This window comes from Chinchilla lanigera, unplaced genomic scaffold, assembly GCF_000276665.1.
Source record: "Chinchilla lanigera isolate Chin_1 unplaced genomic scaffold, ChiLan1.0 scaffold00104, whole genome shotgun sequence".
Lineage (NCBI taxonomy): Eukaryota > Metazoa > Chordata > Mammalia > Rodentia > Chinchillidae > Chinchilla > Chinchilla lanigera.
The window spans coordinates 7,044,219-7,066,394 of NW_004955505.1; the positions used below are offsets into that span (position 1 = coordinate 7,044,219).

A 22,176-nucleotide genomic window follows, 5' to 3' on the forward strand; every position below is an offset into this window, starting at 1 on the left:
ACTATCCACCTCAGTATAGCTTTGATATCTAAGGCATTTGGAATTACTTGGAACCTTGGTGTTTTAAAAATGTCAGAGGAGCTGGGCATGGTAGTGCACACCTGTAATCCCAGCACTTGGAAGGCTGAGGCAGGAGGATCTCCATGATTTCAAGGTCAGCCTAAATTGACCCTGTCTCAGAAAAAAAAAAGTTAAATTATCTTTGGTTTTCATGCTTCACCTTAATCACTTTGTTTGCTCATCCATCACTTTCTCAATACTTTATTATAACTTAACCAACACTGTTGAAATAATTAGCTCTTACAAATTTATAATAAAACCTTTTAAAGGATACTAAGGGGAAAGGCCTCCACAGGTGCTGAAAAGAATGTCAGAGAGAATGACAGGCAAAACCACCACCTCCTTCTACCAACAATACTCACTCCCATCCCACAGAGTGGGGTCGCCACCCTTTAGAAGCATCTCAGAAAAAAAACAAAAAAAAAAGAAACATTTGTGGAAAAGCAATGAATGGGGAAAAAAATAAGAGGTATTAAAGGACAGTCCTAGAGGATGAAAGGCGATTTTCAAAGAAACACTGCCTTCATCCTAAGTAGGCTTTAATGTAACACTGGCACCAATAAGAACACGGAGTTGTAAAAACTCCGGAGAGTAAAAACTCTCCTCAAGATACTAACACAGCTCATGTGCACACAGGAAAGCTGATGTCATAAAATCCACAGGCCTGTTCCTATACACATTCTACCTTTCCCAAGCAGTGGTGGCAACCAAGAATAACAAAGTCTTACTCGGAGTCTAGGCCTCCTAACGAGGCGAGGGTACAAAACAAACATACATTCACATGTGCACATACACACATATCAACCCTGGTGCGTAAGAGAGCTCTGTGGACCACAGTATACCTTTACTTGGTCCAAGAGTTTTATTATCAATATGAGGAAAACAAGGGACCCAAAGAAAACAATCAGAATGAGAATGAACTGGTTGCCGGCATACTTTATACTCCATGATGTGGTTATTTATAGACTTCTCTCCAATTGTCTGTCCAGTCTTAATTCAGTTGGCTACAGTATTCTGAATATACTGTTTTCAGCCTTGAAAGAATTAAGCTCTATAAAAACAAAAACAAATGAGATTTTTAAATATATATAATAAAATGATAGTTCACTGGAAATCCAATCCTACAGTAAGTATAAAGTAAATTTATTATTTAAGTACCCTTCCCAGAAATATTTCAGCTCAGATTCTTTTAAAGAAAAATACTTAGAATTTGAGAATGAACAGGTATGGTTTAGAAACTCTTGCACAGAGATAGAAGTGGTGTTGCACACCTGTAACCCCAGCACGCAGGACTGAGAGTTTGAGGCCAGACTGAACTACAACAGGCCCTGTTGAGAAAGACGGACTTTTAAATGGTATTATAAGCAGACTACTGACAGAATTATTTGGTGATGCCAGGTGTGGTGGCAAACACCTATAATTCCAGCACTCAGGAGGCTGAGGCAGGACGATCAGCATGAGTTTGAGGCCAGCCTGAACTATATTGTGAGACCCTGTCTCAAAAAAAAAGAAAAAAAAAAAGAATTATTTAGTAACAAGATATAAAGACATCAAAGAGCCCTCTTCATGTCCAAAATAAAGCTTTACTCACTTTAACTTAATAGAAGTGTTCCTGAAAATATGATTTTTTCAGGAAAAATTTTTCGTGCAAATATGATTTTTTATAGCTAGCCCCTTCTTTTAAATACACTAGAGGCCATGGTTATAAAACAAAAACAAAAACAAAAAACCCTGTAGTGACTTCTGGAGTAAACTTAAGAACTCTGTTCGGTGATTAACTCCTGTGAATCACATCTACACAGCACGCAGCATAACTGTGGAATGTGTGGATCCATTGTGAACATTTTTGTTTCTGTACTGAGATTTCTTAAAGCAAGGCATGCTATAACTGAAATCACAGCTTGCTACTCATGCAGAAAAACAGACTTTAGCTGGGTGGGGTAGGCACATGTGTAATCCCAGCACTTGGGAGGCTGAGGCAGGAGGATTGTTGTGAGTTCAAGGCCAGCCTGAACTACAGCAAGACCCTGTCTTTTAAAAAAAAAAAAAAGGGACTTTGGCTTGCAGTTCACCAGTCTCTATTACAAAATATCAGATACTCTCAAAAAGTGTTTTTTAATTAAAATAAAAATTTTCTAAGTTGTTTTGTTTTTTAGTGCTGGGGATTGAACCCAGTCCCTCCTACATGCATGTGCTCTACCACCAACCTACACCCTCAGCCTAGGTATGTGTTTCTACAAATCACCAATCTGTGATTGGCAGACATTTTACTCACTGTTAACTGGCTTAGTGGAATTGCTTGAGCTGCTCACTAATAGTGCTGTGTGCATGGCATGTGCTCCCCACCAGCGCAGTCAGCACCCTTCCTAACTTCAGGAATACCACCAGAGCGGTCCACATGTAGAACTTCTTCCCTCCTTTCCAGCACAAATGCTTCAAGCCATCCTCATTTTACCCCACAAAAGCAAAACATGAATTACAAAGCTAGCATCCAATTTAAACATGATAAAGTTTTGTTTCAAACTTTAAGCAAGAACTAAGTTAAACAGTCAATAAAGGAACTTGAAAAGGCAAACTTTTTTATACGTACTTCCTTTCCTTTTCACTTAAGACTCAAGTTTAAAAATGTATGTTCCTACCCATTCTTTTATGCTCTTTCTTTAAAACACAGAATGCCTGGCAGTGCAATTTTTTTGTGACCAACATAGATCTGCAATTTGCCACGTGTGAATTAAGAAATTTTATCAGTCCACTTATTCAGCATCTATAACTAGGAAAAAACTGGAAAAATAGCTGGGAATGAATTCACGTAAGTTGTGGTGGGAATGAATGCATTCCAGGATCCACTTTAACATTTCATTATTATGGGTTTCCTGAAAAGCAGTGCATGAATAAAATGTCTTGAGCACATGACCCTCTTATATACACGCTGGAAGTATCTGCGGGTTTCACCAGGGGACGGAGAAATGGCAATATGAATGTTTGACACAAAACGACATGAAATGATAAACAGAAAGGAGTATCTCTCACTTAAAATATTACGGTTATTTCAAGTAACCTAAATAAATCAGGTTTAAAAACTGTGTTCACCATTCATCTCAGTTAGCTCCTTACCAAGCAGACACAATGAATCTAGTTTTTAATGATCTATTTCAGTCACTGACTCTACTACCATGTTTTGATGAAAACATATCACGGATTTGTTCCCATAATTTAAAAACCAGTAATTTAAAATATAATAAAGTTGGTCTCTTTTTTTCACAACTTTCAAGTAATTGGTTCGAGTAAGCTTATTTACAGCTGTTACTGGCATGTGACTACTTTAACACACATTTCCCTTAGAAATCAGTGTCTCCCTTCTGTATGCATGTGGTGTGCATGTGTGTATACGTTTTGAACGAGGCTTTTAAAAAGTGCTATGTCAATTCAGTCATGTTTCTGCCTTATTGGGCAGATAAAGAGAGGAAACCAGCAAGTTATGTCCAAAGGCTGGGAAACGCCGAAACGCTTCCCAGCTGTCCGAAAAGATGTTGTACTTAAGGAAAACGCGATGTTCCAAGCTGGTCGAGAGCGTGACATCTCTGCTCATGATGTAGATACCATCGTTATGGAGCGCACAGGTCAGGTTGAGGCCCGATTTGGAAGTGTTCTCCTTGAGGTAGAGCCACTGCCGAGTGACAACGTTGTAGGACTGCACAGTGAGCATGTCCTCACTCTGGCTGCTTCTGCGGTTAGACCCCAGTTCGTGGAGACACCCGCCCACAATGTAGATGGTCTCCTCCACTGACACCATCTGCTGCTTCCGAATGTGGACGTCACACGTTTCAAAGCGCATCCAGACGTCGGAGGAGGGGCAGTACTGCAAAATGTGCATGTTTCGCTCTGAAACAGAAAGCCAAGTGGTGAGCAAGCTGCGAGGCCCCACACGACCGGCACTAGCTGCGTGTAAGCATTTCATCACGGGAGAAATTGTTTTCTCAAAACAGATAAAGGAGAAATCGCTTTAAAGGAGAAAAGCCAGAGGAAAGAGCAGCTGTGATGTGAACACAATCACTCCACCTGGTACTTTCACTCTTTGAACTACCAGGTCACGACACCAGAGCCTCACCGATAGCTACAGAATGACTGACGGGGTAACAAGAGACAGGGTGAGCCCCCTAGAGTGTTTTTTAATTCTTTAATTTAGTGGTTTTTAAATTTTTCCTCCCAGTACTGGGAATTCAATTCAGGACCTTACAACTGAACTATATTCCAGGCCATTTTTATTTTTTTGTTTTGAGACAAGGTCTTCCTAAACTGTTCAATCTGGCCAGGTGTGGTAGCACATGCCTGTAATCTCAGCACTCAGGAGGCTGAGGCAGGAGGATTGTTGCGAGTTAGAGACCAGCCTTAGCTACAAAGTGAGCTCAAGGCCAGTCTGAACTACACAGTGAGATCCTGTGTCAAAAAGACAAAAAAAAAAAAAAAAATTGTTCAATCTGATTTCAAACTTGCAATCCTCTGGCCTCAGCCTCCTGGCGTGCTGGGGCTACAGATGTGCAGCGTCTCATACCCATCTTAGAGGGTCCAATCTTGACAGCTGATTCTAAGAAACATGACAACTAGCAAGGCAATACTTCCAGGTACGACCCGGAGAAAAGGACACAAAAGTATAAATGAAAAATGTAAGAAAGTCTCACTCCCTGCCTTTTAATAAGCCATAGACTCATCTGGCAAGTCTGCTTTACAGCTTTAACTCCAGAGACACACTAGCAAAGATCCTTCACCAGATATGAGCAGAAAGAGTGAGGGACAGACGAGTGAAAGACAAGATGAAAGGCTGCTTTGACATTTTTAATTAATAATGTCATTATTATTAATTTTCTTAATTCTTTTTAATTAATGGCTAAGCTATCTTATTTAGGGAAAAGCACTCCATCTTGTCTCTTTGAAAGGGTTTTTTTTATTAGTTGTGTTTTTTTCTCCTCTAGGAAAGAATAAATGGAGTAGTTTAGCCTCCACAAGAAAAAAATGTTACCAGTTACCAGTAAGAATAAACTTTTCTTTGGTATTGTTAAACAAACAACAAAAACTATCACTGGAAGGGGCGGGCTTGGCCTAGGAACTGCGCAGAACTCAAGCCTGCAGCACTGCTGTTGCCAGCGAAGCTGTGCGGGGCAGGCACCGTCACCACAACTGCGGGGTGGAGGACCAGAAGCTGCAGCACGGCCTGGGCAACTCAGTGAGACCTTGTCTCAAAACGAAGAGTCGAGCATCTAAACTGGTGTTAGAGCACTTGCTCTGCAAATTAAAACAACACTGAGATTGTACCTCACTGCACAAAGAACAGTTACAATCAAGAATTCAACCAGTAAGGGGCTGGAGATTTAGCTCAGCGGCAAAAGTGCCTGCCTGGCAAGCGCAAGGTCGTGAGTTCGGTTCCCAGTACCGGAGAAAAACAAAAAAACAAAACAAAAAAAAAGAATTCAACCAGTAACAAATACTGGAGGGGCTGTAGAGAAAAAGGAACCCTTCTCCACTGTTGGTGGGAGTGTAGACTGGTGCAACCACTATGCAAATCAGTGCAGATTCCTCAAAAAACCAGCACTAGAGATTTGACCCAGCTATTCCCCTTGTAGGTATCTTCCCAAAAGAGTTAAAAGTATCATACCACAGTGATATATGTACACTCATGTTTATATAAACACAATTTTAAATTATTGTTGTTCTTTTGAGGTAGAGTCTTGTTATGTAATTCAGGCTGGCCTTGAACTCTCTTCTTGTAACCCAGGCCTGGTACAAACTTGTGACTATCCTCCTGCCTCAGTCTCCAGAGTGCTGGTATAGCAGCACAATTTGTAATAGGTAAATCCTGGAAATAGTCCAGATGCCCAATGAATGACTAAAGAAAATGTGGTTTTTATATACAATGGAGGGCTTGTGATATAGCACCTGCCTGACAAGCACAAAGTCCTGAGTTTGATTCCCAATACCACCCCAAAAAAGAATGCTATATGCAATGGAGTACTATACTGCCATAAAGAGGGATAATCTTGAGGCATTTTTAGGAAAATGGATACAACCTGAGAACTTACTTTAAGTAAAGTAAATCAGACACACGTTTAAATATCATATTGTTTCTCTTGTGTAGGAAACTCAAAGGATAAATAAGGAGCAAAATGGAGGACAGATGGTGAAAAGTAGGGAGAAAATGTTCCAATGGGAGAGTGAACAAGCAGGAGAGAAGGAAGGGAGGGGAGGAACAGGGATAACATAAAAAACAAGAAGGAAAACAAAAAAGGAAAACAACAGGAACAAAGTTTTGCAGAGGGAAAGGAGAAAAGGACTGAAGGGAAGGATGGGGGATGTGGGGAAGATGAACCAACATAGATTACGTACAGGTACACATTCCCAGTGATGAATGTGATCATCATGTACATCAAAATGTACCAATAAAATTTTAAAAACTAAATCTCTGAAGTCTCACTTAAGAAATCTGCAGAGTAAAAATCTAACTAAGTCCTGATTTTCCTTCTTCTCTTTTCATAATAACAAAATGACTTGTTGGGAACACAGGGAACATCAGGAAGTGCTAGGGAAAGTCGAGCAGGAGGAGGACTTCAGAGGACAAGCAGCTGCCTTGCTCTCTGGACTAGAAAACGAGTTTTCAGCCTTACACAAACACCCACCCATCCGCATCGCCCAACCATCCCAACGTGGTCTTTGGCAAAGGGCACCAGGACAGAAATCACGGTGGGTGGCCCCAGGGAAGAAGGCACCTCAGTGGTGGCTTGTGAAGCTACAAACACACACGAAGGGTTTTCTAGGTCAAATGAAGGAATATTTGCTCAGCCAGGGTCATGGAAAAATAGGAAATCTACCAGCACTGCTGCCCATTGGTGCTAACAGCTCTTGCTTAAAGAGCAGCCGCAGGCTGCGCGCGAGAGGTCAGGCCACAAGATGCACGCGTGGTCCTAGTGGGGGACCAAGTCCTGGAAATGCTCATAGGTCTGTAACCCGGCTACTCACTCTCCCGAGAGAAAAGAGACAAACGCAGGAGTGTAGGGTGGTGGGAGGCTGTGCTGTCCAGGGATATCATCACTGTAACCTAAACACCAAAGCTGAAGGTAAAAGAAATATCTCCTAAGTGTCAGATTTTTTCCTCCTTATTTATAAAGAAAAAGTTGGCGATTATACTCAGTGTAGGGCACTAGAGAAGGGCATTGAAAACAGACCCCCAGTGATGAAAGTGTGGAGTACAGAAAAACTAAACTGAAAAACCCTCACTGCTCACAACGCGCTGGGCCCTCCAGCACGGCCTCTGCTGAAATGCAGGACATAGGCGCCACCACCTGAGCGTGGGATACGGCCCTCAGAAAGGCTAACCTCAGAACCCGAGCAGGGACTGTATGTGGGACAGGGTCTCTGTAGACATAATTAAGGATTTTAAGATGAAACCATTCTGGAGACCCCACGCTGGCCCCGAATCCAGGGAAAAGTGTCCTGATAAGTGAAGAGGAGACCACACAGACAAGAAGGCCTGGCTGGGGAAGACCAGAAACGGGGCAAGGCGAGCAAGAACTCTCCCTTGACACTGCAGGAGGAACAGGACTCTGAGGTTCCCTGATCCTGCCTTCTGGTCTCCAGTCTGCTGTTTTAGGCTATCAAGTTTGTGCTGATTTGCTATGGAAGCCACAGGAAAGCGCTGTACTGCCCACACCCTCCGGCGGAGCCAGTGGTTTACAGGACGCTAAGTGGTAAAGTATTTTGCTGTTGAAAGAAAGGGGAGAGAAGGAGTGGGGAGGGAGAGAGGGAAGGAGAGAGAGAGAAAGGGAGACAGGGAGAGAGGGAGAGGGATGGAAGGAAGGAGGGAGAAAGGAAGGAGGAAAAGAAAAAAGTAACATGCTCATAAAATATTTACATTTATTTCTCTAACATAAATCTACAAAACAAGATACATTTTTTTGATATGGTGAAAAAAATGTCACCTACTTGAGTATTAGATTAGCATGTGTATCTCTGCCCACTTACAAAGTGGCAGGTGGTTGCCTGCAGCCTAATGCCCAGCACCAGTAGGCGCTAGAGAGCCCTGCCCTGCGCACACCAGTGCTAGTTTCTTTCACCATCTGACACACAATGGTCACTCTGTCACTTAAGTGTGGCTAGACATCCAAGCACAGCTGCACCTTTCCTGTAAGTTCTGGGCGCTGTACCATCAGACTGACCAAATGTGAAATACATTTCCTTAGCCAGGCGAGAGAGACAAGTGCTTCAAGGGAGGAGAGGGTGGAGCGGGGAGGCCCACATATTCCTAGCTGTGCTTTACCATCCCTAACACTATCACCCAAGGGTTCCTACAAGTGCAGCAGCTGGAGAAGATTTTTTATTTCCAAGTTACTAACCACAAAATACTCACCAAAACAAGTGAAAAATAAGGCCAAGGGTGTACACAGTGGCACAGAATAAGTGCAAGGCCCCAGATTTAACCTCTAACGCCAAAAAAGGGCGGGGGGTAGGAAGAGAAGGAAAGAGAGAAAGGGGAAAAGATAGGAGGGTAGGGGAATCAATACTGAACAGGCCCATGGGGCTGTCCCTGCATTAGGCACAGGGGTTCAGGCCTCTAGTCCCTACTTCTCAGGAAGCTGAGACAGGAGGATCACTTGGGCCCAGGAGTTTAAAGCCAGCTTAGGCAACACTGTGAGATCTCATCTCAAAAAAAAAAAAGTGAAAAAACACTCATGTACAATTTAATAGCACAATTGCTCTTGCTGACTAAAAGAAAAAAACATTCTCTTGTATCCCTGCAGCTCCCAAGGTATGGGAACAATGCCCTAGGGCTGAGGTCTGGTATTTGCTCATGAAAGGAGAAAATGAAAGCAAAGACCTGCAAGGAATCTCCAGCACCACAGTGCTAGACTGGGCAGACTGCACATCTCCCAAGAAGGGTGCTCAGATACCACAGCCCTCAAAAGCCCTGCCCCGGTCAGAGAGCAGCCAGGCCTGAGCAGAAAGAAAGCAATGTTCACTCCCCTACTTGTTCAATTTTCACGCTCACACAAGGTCCTCCAAGGCCCTCCTGTCCAAACCACACCTACCATTCAAGACTCTCCCTTCCAGATGTGTAAAAATGTAGCACTGAATACAGAAAACAACACTCAGGCACCATAGTTTCCTTCCTCAGGCTGCTGAGGCTCCCACATGCAGAACACTTAGCCCAGCCCCTCACTTACCTCGAGTGGTGTAGCCTCCAATGACGTAGATCCGCCCCTTACACTCACACGCAGAGAACTCGGCCAGGGGATTTGGTAATGGTGCCACAAAATTCCACGAATCCTGCTCGGGACTGTAACACTCAACATTAGAAACAGCCTGCCCGCCAATGGCGTAGAGTTTGGAATTAACAGCCACGAGTTTGAAGTTAGACCTGAAAGAGAGACACAAGAGCCCACAAAGTGAGTTCTGATCAGAACAAGCAATGGCACAAATGACCAAAGCAGAGATGGAATCTGCTGACAGCTCAAGAAAACCGCTCTGCATGATGGCGGTCCTGCTGCCAAGGACAGAGGAACGACACAGTGACTTCTGCAGTACAGGACCTCTCGTCCTCAAGATTCCACGGAAGGCCGCATGAGCACATGTTAGCACCTGCAGACAAGCAGTTCAACGTAACAAGAACCAGTCTTGCTCAGTTTTAGGCCAGGCACCAAAGGTACGCTGTGAACACTAAATTCAAACAGTAGGCCTCTAGATCCATAGCTTTGCACTCATGGATTGAAAATATGGGGGTGGGGAGCTACATCTGTACTAAACATGCACAGATTTCCCCCTTTACATTGTTCCCTTTAAAATAGAGCATAACTATTTATATAACACTTACACTGTACTATAAATACTCTAGAGATGATTTAAAGCACACAGGAGGATGTGCACAGGTTATATGCAGATCCTATGCCATTTTATAAAGGGACTTGAGCATCCATGGTTTCTGTTTGGTGTTTCTCTGTTTTGAAACAAGTTCCCGCTATGTAGTCAAGGTCGCACTCAAATTTAGAATTTTCCTGCCTCCGCCCTCCAGTGCTGGGACTACAGGCATGTACTGCCACAGTGGCTGTTGATGGACTCTGATATCCAGCGAGAGTCCCGAAATAATTCCCCATACATGCACAGACGCCTGTATTTTCTTTCCAGGCAGGAGCAAGTGCGAGGGAGAAAAGCGCCTGCCCACTCCTTTGTCTTCTCCCCTCAGGATACCTGCCTCACTCAGATCCGGACAGCTAGGACCCACCCAGATGTGTTCCGCTGCGTGGCACCAGAATGCCTGTGTGAGCCACGCCCTCCCTCCACCACAGCACACTGTACACTGCTTCATCAAATATAAATTAGGAGATGTAAGCACGGAATTAATTAAAAATACTCTGGTCCAGTACTTTAAGGTATTTATAAATAATAAGAAATATCTCTATCATGTGCACGCCTATCACAATGTTAAATAAACTTTAGAAGGAAAATGTACTGGTTTTAAACCCCATATTCAATAAAGAAGTAAATGCTACTCATCAGCTTCAGATACAAGGTAAGCCTCATTACTTCTGAATTGAGGACAAAGTTAATTTGCTTGAATGTGGACCACCCGGGGATTACTCCATCCTTTGAAAGCAGGAAATGCAGACGTTCGCGAGTGATAGGTCAGTCGGCTGACATAGGCGACAGTCACAAGTTTACAGTGGTCTGAGCAGCAGCCGCAGAAAACCTGAGCACAGATCAGGAGGCCCGGGCTCGAGGCCCAGCTCTGCTGATGCGCAGCTGGCTGGGTCAGATCACCTCAGGCCTTCACCTCTAAGATGCAGATGAGATCTGTCACAAGGTGAACACGGTTACATCAAATTGTTTCCCCCAAAGCACCATGCAGAGATGAGACACTATCGTTATGATTTTTAGCTTTAATTTGAACAGTAGTTCAAATTAAAGACAGACCAAGTGAATCCCAAGGCCATATCTAACTCTAACACAAAGATTTCTTCAAAATAACAGTATTCTGGAGGAAGAGGCCACCTATGAAAACAGAACAAAAATCATGTCAGGGGATAGACTAAGAAGCAGCAGTGAGGGCTGGGGGATGTAGCTCATCGGCACAAGTAACTGCCTGGCAAGCACAAGGTCCTGAGTTTGATTCCTGGTACCAAAAGCAAACAAAAAAAGAAGCAGCAGTGAACCAGCCTAAGCCTGGTCTCCTAATAGGTATTCAACAAACACTGATGCATTATAGGCAGGGAAACACAAAGCCTCCCAAAAAATGTATACACTGTACTAATAAATGTCTGGAAGCTGATGAGCAGCTGGCTGGGTCAGATCACCTCAGGCCTTCGCCTCTAAGATGCAGACGAGATCTGTCACAAGGTGAACACGGTTACATCAAATTGTTTCAAGCATCTCTTGCAGAGGCCAAAGGTGATTTGTATCAATCCAATGATTAATGGGATTAATAAATTCAAAAAATTGTCATTCAACTCTGTATTGTAATATTTATACAAGTTTTTCTTTTTATGATGTATACATTTTTTGGCAGACTCTGTATATTAGAGCTGGGTGTGGTAGTACATGTCCATAACCCCAGATACTCAAGAGGCTGAGGCAGGAGGATGGCAAGTTTGAGGCCAACCGGAGCAACTTAGCTAGACCCTGTCTCAAAATAAAAACATTATTAAAAAATAAAAGTATTATTTTAAAGTGCTAGGGATAAAGCTCTTATGGGAGAGACCTGCCAAGTACACACAAGGCCCTGGGTTCACTCCTCAGTGCCACAAAAAAGACAAGGAAAATATATTAGTAATAACCACCTACTAAAAAGTTTCTTTAAAGGTGCCGATGTGTTTGTATTTAAATGTGTTTTCAGTTTTGTTTTGCTCTTCGAATCACAGGCTGAACAGAGGGCTCTTCAGCAAGAGCCTCGCACTGCCCTTTAAACCCAGCCAGCCGTTGCGTTTTCCATGCCAATGGCCTCCCGCCCGGGTGGCAGTTACTGGGGGGTCCCCCATTCATGCTGCTTACCTTCCCTGCTGCCAATGGTCCTTAAAACCCACATGGTGCCCTCTCTATGTCTGCAAATCTGGGGAACCAAAGGAAATAAGCCTGTAAATAGGCTCTACATTCTGTGAACCCTCAATTTATTTCTGTTCCCCAAGGGTACACAGATAGTAAATTTTCTAAGGTGAAAAGTTTTTACTGTTCATCCAGCATAATCACTGTCCTAAGCAAACAGGTGAGGGGCTTCTTTTTGAGGCTGAATAGGCAGTTAAGGGTAAACAATCCCACCGCTCTACTCTAACACGCGCACATTCACCTGAAAAGAAGAAAAGCCATTTATTAATGCTACTTGTTGAAAGATAACATTGCCACCTAGAAACAGACCACTTACTAAAGAGGCATACTGTTAAGGTTCTAACTTCAGGTCTGCACAGGGAAACCTCAGCTCGTTGCAACAGCTATGTGACCGGGGACAAATGAGCAAATGTCTGTGCACCTGTGCTTCAGTGTCCCTATCTACAAGGTGGCAGTAACAAAAGCACTGTTCCAGGCATGCAGGATAAACCTATGGAAAGAAGACCCTTTCCACTGCGCTCCCAGGAGTGCTTCTCTGTGGCCCCTAAAACCAAGTTCCTTCACTTTGGGAAAGGTCAGGTTCCCATGCATCAGCTACAGCAATCTACAATGTATTCTGGCACGCTGTACAAAGTGGTCTCTCATCTACAAATTTTCACCACTCAGAATTTGATTTCTAACCTTCAGAAAATAACTCTTCCCCTCTTCACTTCTTCAACAGTACAGGTGTGCACCACAGCTATCAGTCACTTTTAGAAATTATCAGTTCCCCAGTGTGTAACACCAGGCATACTATGCTCAGAAGGTAAAAAGAAGGATTTCAAAACCAAAGAAAATGAGTAATTTGTCACAGCTATACACTCAACTGATTTGTAATAAATAGAACTACAAGGGATAAACAATAGCCACGAAAGCACTTTAATCTCCTCTGCTTCACTTATACGAAATAAAAAGCTCAGTTAGGTCTGGTGATGCAGGCCTGTAGTCCTAGCACTCCAGAGGCTGAAGCAGGGGGATTGCTGCGAGTTTGAGGCCAGCCTGGGCTACAGGGTGAGTTCAAGGTCAGCCTGAACTGCGGTCTCAGAAAGACAATAAATAAATGAATAAACAAACAAACAGATAGATAGATAAACAGCTAGCTAGCTAACTCAATCAGGCAAAAGACAGAAATAAAAGTGCTATGAACAGAAAGGAAGAAGTCAAACTATCCTTACTGGCAGATGATATGATTCTTTACATAAAAGATCTAAAAATTCCCCTAATGGAACACTCAGAACTAATAAATCCAGCAGTAGCAGGACACAAAATCAACACACAATACTCAATAGTGTTTCTGTACACCAACAATGAACACACCAAGAAAGAAATCAGGAAAACAATCTCATTTACGGTAACTTTTTAAGAAAATTAAATACCTAGGAATGAATCTAACAAGGAAGTGAAAGACCTCCACAACAAAACTACAGTACTCTAAAAAAAAGAATGAAGTAGACATCAGAAATGAAAGGATGTCCCTGTTCACAGGTAGGCAGAACAAATATTGTTAAAACAGTTATATTACCAAAACTGATGTATAGATTTAATGCAATTCCAATTCAAATACCAACAACACTCTTCATAGAGCTAGAAAAAAAAATCCTAAAAATCCTATGGGAACAGAATAGACCCTAAATTAGACACAGCAATCCTCAGCAAAAAGAGGAAAGCAGGAAGTCTCACAGTCCCAGATTTCAAGTTATACAACAAAGCTACAATAATAAAAATAGCATGGCACTGGCACAAAAAACAGACATATTGACCAACAGAACTGAGGATGCAGAAACAATGCCCTGGCATCTTCAGCCATTGTTTGTTTGCTTTGTTTTTGGCAAAGGGGCTAAAAAGATATGCTGGAGAAAAGACAGCCTCTTCAACAAATGGTGCTGGGAAAACTGGCTATCCACATGCAGAAGACAATCTAGAGATTTAGAATTTTTCAGCTTGTACTAAAATGAAATCAAAATGGATCAAAGAGAGCCGGGATATACCTCAATGGCACAGCACCTGCCTGGCAAGTGCAAGGTCCTGAGTTTGATTCCTGGTACAAAAAAAAAAGATCAAAGACCTAGATATAAAAACAGAAAATACTTAATTTGCTGGAAGATAAAACTGACTCTTGAAGACATAGGCAATAGGCAAAGGCTTCCAGTGCAGAACATCCACTGCACAAGAAGTAATACCAAGAATCAACAAATGAAATCATATCAAATTTAAAAGTGCCTGCACAGCAAAGAAAACAACAGTAAAGACACAACTTACAAACACAGTAAAGACACAACTTACAAATTGGGAAAAAAATTTTTCCATCTACTCATCAGAGGACTAATATTTAGAATATATAAAGATATCTAACAATTAGACCCCCAAAAATAAAAGACCCAATCAAAAAATAGGAAACTGAAATGAATAGCCATTTCTCAAAAGAAGTACAAATGGCTGATAGGTATATGAAAAAGTGCTCAGTACCTTTGCCCATTAGAGAAATGCAAATCAAAACAAACATTGAGATTTCATCTTATTCCAGAAAAAATGGCTATCATCAAGAACTCAAAAAGCATATGCCGGTGAAGTTATGGGGAAATGGGAACCTGTCTATTGTTGGTGGGAATGTAACCACTATGGAAATCTATGGACAGTCCCCAAAAAACTGGTAACAGAAATTTCATTTGCTTCAGCTATACCTCTTCTAGGTATCTTCCTGAAAGAAATACTGTAAAGTCCTCACATTACAGTGATGCATGAATACTCAGGTTTACAGCAGCACTACTCACAATAATCAAGTTATGAAAGTAGCTTGTCCATCAGCAGATAAAGAAAATATGTTAAATAGGTAGGTAGGTAAGTAGACAGACAGACAGATGGATATCAGCGAAGGGCAAGTCTAAATTATTTGTAGGAAAATGGATGGATCTTGAACCATAATACTAAGAGACAAAGAAGTTTAAACACTGCATGATTTCTCTTATATGAGAAATAATAAAGCCAGGCATAGCAGCACATGCCTGTAATCCCAGCACTCAGGTGGCTGAAGCAAGCTTGTTCCAAGCTTGAAGCCAGCCTGGGCTAATTTAAAGAGCAAAGAGAGAGAGAGACAAACAGAGGCAGAGAGGGAGATTAGCACTTTTATGAAAATGGTAAGATATGGGAGAGAGAGGAAGGAGGAGGGGAAGCAGAAGTAAAACTGATCAAGATGCTATATGTACTGTATACTATGTATCAATTCTCCAAGATGAACGTAATTATTATGCATCAAAAACATACACTAATAAAAATGTAGAAAAAAGAGAATTTGGTAATGAAAGGAAAGGGGGGAAGAGGAAAGGAAAAGGAAAAAGAAAAAGAAATAGAAAAAAGAAAAACAAAGCAAAAAAAAAAAAAAAAAGAGCAGAGCAGACCCTCTAGGGTGGTGGTGTAGCTAAATGGAAATGCAAGTGCTTAGCATTCCCAAAGCCCTGAGCACCAATCCCCAGCACCAAAAACATAGAAAAGAAAAGTTCTTTAAGTCCTTAAAAGCTTTAACATGAAACTGAAACATTCTAAACATTGGTGCAGAGTTATCAATGATTAATAGCTACATACAAGCTATTGAGGCAACTATTGCTTCAAGTTTAACTCTGCTATTATGTGTAAGTCAATTAAACTCACTGAGCCTCAGTTTCCTCTTTAGGGAAACAGGGTCAATAATAAGACTCATCTCACAGAGATACTGTGAGCAGGAAATATGAAGTAACACCTACAGCAGTGAAAACACCTGACGCAGACTAAAGCTCAAAAGAAGTAAACGATCATGACAACTTGGGAGACAGAGAGGTTTGTACCTTTACAGTAGAAGTTCAACTGCGCTATAACAGTTCCCCAACCTTGCAAAGGATTACTGAGTAGCATGTGGACCATCCTGCCCATCCCTTTTCCCCTTCCTCCGCCTGCCTCCTGCCATATAACTAGAGTCTAGCAAAGGAAGAAGCAGGAAGTTAGAAACAGAAGTAGTCATTGTTGCTATCTACTACCCTCTCCAAAAAACTCAAAAAGCAAACCACAAAAAGCAATTTAAACTGTTGCCCAAAATTACATTAAGAGTGGTGAATGAATGCACCACTTTCTGTCCTACACACTATTCCAGGGATCCACCACAGAGGACAAAACACCCAAAAGTTTCACAAGTCTATAGATACTCTTCATTTAAACTGTGGCTGGGGAACCCATTTGGCACCCCTCCTATCTCTCAGGAGCTATTCCTATTCCCCAATAAACTTTCCCAGTCTTAACCTCCATTGTTTCTTAGAATTCATTCTTCTACTTCAGGGAACACACATATCTGACATCTAGCAGATTGGGAGTTACATCGTTTCCCCCTATACTATTTTAGAGGTCCCACCAAGATAATTGGAAAGAGGTAAGAGTCTGCTTTGGTTTCACAGATTCTGGATTGACTCATTTAGGTAATCAGAAATTGTCACTCTTGCTTGCCAGGTGTTTATGCCTTGGCTTTTATGCTTTGCTTTTTATGCCTTATTTTTTGTGAAATGATATGTTTAAATTGAGAACACTGGAAGATTATGATGTTTCTTTGATGGGACATTTTATTTTTGTAGGCAGGATCCTGTATTCCTGTTTTGTGTATGGACTCACTAGTTGCTGAATTTACTTGTATTCCTTGCTTGACTTGTTTGATGATTACAAAATGGCTTGTTGTCTTAGACAGTGGTGCTGGGGAAAGGTAACACTGGTGCTCCCCTACTAGGCTTCGATAATAACCAAAATGTAAATTTCTAAAATGCTCTACAATTGATTATATCTAGGAAATACATATGCACACAATTATTATCTGTCCTTTATAGAACTCTAAGAAACACTAGTTCCTCTGACAGCTAGTTAAACACTCTTAGAGAAGTTGCCACTCTCAAAGCAGAGAACAGGTTCCTTAGCATCTTCTGGTTAATCCCCCAGTGAAGTCAGTGGGAATGTTGGCCCCACAGGCAGTTGGATTCCTTCTGGAGACAGATCTGTGGTTGCAGAACCAGTGAAAGCTGAGGGGGTCGTGGCTGGGGTGACTCCCTGCTGGGGACCCAAGGACTCCTCAGGGAAAGCTGAGCCCCAACAGCCCAACTGGGTAACGAGTAGAGAATCTTCACTCCTCCATCATCCCCTCCTGCACTCCTCACTATGGTATGAGATGCACTCCTTGGTGATCTCCTAGCGTCCTCAGTCCCAGAGTGACCAGGGATGACACTGTGACAGCATTCTCTTAAACCTCCATTGAGTTGAGCTACAGGTTTGGACTTTTCTCCCTGCTGGTAAGGTACAACCCCTCTTCAGATATGTCTTGACACAATTATAAGGCCAGAAATAAGTAAAAACAGCAACCCTCCAGATTCTCTGAGAAAGTTTTGCTAGGACAAAAGTCTAAGCTAAGAGAGCCCCCACCCCCCAGGGTTTTCTCTCCATTCCAACTCACTGGGAGTTACCTTTGGAACTCCCTGGCTCACCTCACCACCTTCAAAACAAAAGCACACCTCCCTCCAGGAGGTCAGGTTGAAGCAGCTTAAAAAAACTATTTACCTTTAACACAGAAGAACAGCTATCAGAGGAGCAATTTACACTTCTGTCTTATATATGCAAACCAAAGGGAGTTTTAGTCAGCCTTTCTGTTCTGTCATGTATGTGTGAGAGATGAAAAACTGATAAATGTGCCTTTACTAATGTAATTTGTGATTGCTAGGCAAGATGTACAGACCTTAATCTGTGCGTTTCTTAAGTATATCACAGATACTCAGGGATACATATTTTCAGAGTGGGTTGAAGCAGAGCCTACCCAGTACTGCTACCGAGGGAAACTGTCTAAGTGACTAGACATAGAACCTAAGAGGTCCTAGAGACCTGTTTGTCCTAGGACCCAGGGCTGAGATTTCTGAACTATTACCTGTCTCCATCCTTCCCCAGAGGTGACAGATCCTATTACAGGCTGGGATTTTAGAACTTTTTGATTCAGAGTCATTTATTACAAAGTGAGCCCTAAATGATATAGTTGGAGCACTTTCAATTTGCCTTTTAATTTTCTCTGTCTCTTTCAAAAGGTTAAAAAGCAGCCATTTCGGCTGACTGTTGGTTTTTCTGCTTGGCAATGCAGTTGGAGTCTATGGTAACTTTTGCCTCTGAAGGCATGTTTCGCTAAGGACTGGAGACCCACCCTGGAAAAGCTCCTGATCTTAACTGTCTTTCTGCACCTGAGATGGTTAGGATTTATTTCTTGTGCCATACTCTGAGTCACTCTTCTTTTCCTTCTCCACTGCCCTGCCCTTGAGAAATAGCAGTTTACAACAGTGTTTGGTCCAAGGCAATCCTCTCCTCTGTGGCTGTTGGATTTCAGGATAGTTTCCAGTATGGTGAGTTTCCCCTCCCTGGAGCCCTTCCGGAGTGAAGCTGACCTTCACTGATCTCTGGGCCATATTCCAAAAAACTGATCTAGACTTAATTCTCAAACTCTCAAAGAATAAATGTAAAAAATTTTAGTCCAAATTTGCCTGCCATTCAGTCCTTAGGCCGTACTGGAGATTAACAACTTTAACTTCCTTCTCCCCTCAAGAATGATGCTGACTGGTTTTTAGAGCACAGGGCAGACTGACTGGTTTTTATAACACAGATAAGTTCATTGATAGAACAAAACATTCCTAGGGAACCTTATGAGTTTAATAACAGTTTTAAATGAAACAGGTAATAAAGGACAGGCACAGCCCAGTCCACAGAGGACTGCCTCTCTAATCATGATTTTGCTCCAGAACATCTGGCCAGGCCAGCCATCATTCTCAGAGATATGCTGAGGCTCTGAAAAAAGTAAAGCCTGTAGCTAAGTATGGCCCAAGGGTCACAGGATCATGAGGAAGGGGACCCAGGTGCATGGTAAGAACAACTAACCCAGTTCTGACCACTTCCTCACACCTTCAGTTCGCTACCACTGGCACTGGATTGGGTGAAGGATGCCTTATATTGGGCAAAGGGAAGAGGGACAGACAGGGACACCTTTTCCCCCCTTGTTTCTTTTCAAAATGGGAGAGGTAGACATATACAGCAGGGCAGAATGGAACCTTGGCAGGCTTCCTTCCCTACTGTTTGGAATACAAACTTAGCTCCAAAGAGTGCCACCTAGTCTCTTTCTACACCCAAACCTGGCCTGAGCACACACCCCTGAAATAGTTAAAAGTACCTTTGACAGTCTGTTCCTTTAGAGGGAACAGTTACATGTACCTGTCAGCAGTTTTGGCTTTCAGTTGTGGCCAGCAAACAACCATGCCTATCAAAACAACAACAAAAGCCTGTATAGCTGGCTGTTCCAATAAGATAAATGGGCCTAGGTCCATTTTCAAAACTGTCTTTGCTTTCACAGGTTTTTATTCTTTCTGATTATTACAAAAGATCTTTATTAATTTACCTATAAAAAATTGTGACTAGTCTATAGTTACTAACCTAAGATTGTAAAAGGATCATTGTAATTCAACTTGGCCAAAAAATATCTGATTTCACTCTGGTCTATTAACAATTACCTTATGTGTGCATGTGTGTCTGTTCAACTTGTGACCAGCTGCAACATCTACAGCTGATTTGTTTGAGCTCAACAATGTCTTCTTTCTCCTTCTTGGATTTTTAAAATTTTTATGTTCACAAATTAAGTTGGCTTATAGATAAGTGTCATTAGAGTTAAAGGCATGCTTCCATCCAGGTTGCCACCTGATCAAAATGACGTCAAGACTGCTTTCACAAATACAGTGCATACTGTTGTCTGTGTACAATAACTTGCAAGTCTTTCATTGATCTCATAGATCACCTAAAAATTTATTAAGATAATTAAATGGGGACCCTTTATGCTTGGGAAACTGCTGGACAAGACTCCCTTTGGACAGTAAAGGAGCAGCTGCTTGGAAGCGTTTATTCACTAAGGGGACCCTATGCGGAGCCACAGTAGGTTGAGTCAAAGGCTGAGGCATCTGAGAAGCTTGAGGAGACGACCCCACTGTCTAGTGCAGGAGCACAACAGGGTACGCCTATATAAGCATGACTTAGCATAGACAACCACACATGTACTACACAGCTGTAATAGTACCTAAGAATGTAAACCTTGATGATGGCTAATACATATGGGCTGGACAATAAAAATGCTTTCTGCTTGCTGTTGCTGGCTCCACATGCTCTTTTCCCTGAGGACCTCACCTGCGAAAGTCCCCCTTTTAGCTCTCCAACCCTAACAGACCCCAATAATTTACATAGCCTTATGGGAGCACACCTCAATATTACTGTAGTATGTTTACAATGGTTATCATCAAAAGGTTAAATTATTTTATGGGTAAAACAATAAGGTTTTCTTATTAGAATATGCTCTTTGTATGAAGCTAGATTAAGAGACAAAAGTTCCCATATAGCTGTGACATTCACTGTTGCTAATTTCATGATGTACTAAATGTATTCATGTCTTCTGCATGTACAGGTCTTCTAAGATGTAAAATGAGGGCTGTTTATGGTGGTAATTTTTCTTCTGCACTCAGATGTCTACCTTTCTCTTGTGTTCCACCTACTTGTGATAAAAGGTACATCTCAAGTCAGCATGAGACAGTCAGCTAAATGAGGCAGGTATGTTTTCAGGCTTATGCTGTGTCATTGTTACATAATTGTGTTGTAACAGTTAAAGGTACCTAAATACTGTACAGTCCAGATAGTGTCACTCTAATAATAAGACTAGATATTAATAATTTTTGAAGTACATTGTAAGCAAGTATATTCCACTTAAATATTACTCTGGTAACAAAAAAATGTTTAAAAGAACAAACTAGGCATAGTTTCTTTGTCATTTAGTATCTTGTAGTAAGACCAAGATAACTGACCAAAGAGTTATTCTATACTAAGATAGACATTTAAATGTTTCAGACATAATAACATCATGATTGTCAAAGTGTTATGTGGCCCTTGATCTCAAGTCTTCTGTGTACAACTCCAAAATTGATTCAACTTCTAAGACAACCATAATTAGTAAAGAAACAACAGTTTACCAGTCATACTACATATTTCAAGATGCTTGCTATCTAGACCAATCATAAAACTAAACCTACTCCTACTATAATACTGATGTAACCAATCTTCTCTTCTGGGTTTTCAACCACTGTGATTTGGAGACCAAAACTAGAAAGATAACTAGGCTAAGAGGCCAGCCAATATTTTGGTCCTGGCCCTCCAAGGTCAACAAGGACCCAGGACATGAGGGGACCTTTCTACAGGACCCTACAGATTTGTGAGTCACCCAACCTCCTAAACAAGGAGACTGTTGGGATCCCACAGGACAGGAATCAACCAGTGTACATTATGCTAAAAGGAAGATCACTAAAAGGAAAAACATTCTCACTATTTCCAAGGAGTACCACGTAATCTAGCAGAGACCATGACCCATCCTGGCAGATGATATATCTGACAGAGGACAAACTGAAAGAACCTGACCATGGCCCCAGAAGTGATGCCTGAGGAAGCTTGACTGACTTTGATAAATAGTGCAAAATTAATTTTCCTTAACCCAGGTTTCACTTTAACTTGTCCTTAAACACCCAGCAAAAATGTATAACCAAAAGATGTATAAGAAATACCATAGTGGGGGCTGGGGATTTAGCTCAGAGGCAAAGCACCTGCCTGGCAAGCGCAAGGTCGTGAGTTCGGTTGCCGGTACCGGAGAAAAACCAAAACCAAAAAAAAAAGAAATACCATAGTAATAATAACAGCTGGATATGGAAAGAGGCTCTAATCACTGAACCATGCTCTCATTTTCCAGCTGCACCTGCTGCTGACCACTATTATGGTTCAATGAGGTTAGAAAGCTACAAGGAAAGCTGTAAAAGCTGACCAAGTCTTCAAATTCCTTACCTAAAATTGTCCTTCAAAACCACCAAACTCTCCATCTTCTCACAGCTAAAACTGGAGGGACTTATGACAGTAAATTTCAGACTTACAGGTGACCTCAATAAGCAG

General features: G+C 41.9%; 1 protein-coding gene across 1 annotated transcript in view; it reads right to left on the bottom strand.

Moving 5' to 3' along the window:
* Positions 1–2,055: 2,055 nt before the first annotated feature.
* The window catches only part of Klhl42 (kelch-like family member 42), a 31,902-nt gene continuing 11,781 nt past the window's right edge, over positions 2,056–22,176 (bottom strand). Inside the window, exons 2-3 of the mRNA XM_005407157.2 lie at positions 9,270–9,463; positions 2,056–3,942 (exon numbers count right to left, since the gene is read on the bottom strand). Of these exons, the coding sequence (XP_005407214.1) occupies positions 3,491–3,942; positions 9,270–9,463 (646 nt within the window). The 3' untranslated portion in view covers positions 2,056–3,490. The remainder of the gene's footprint in view (positions 3,943–9,269; positions 9,464–22,176) is intronic.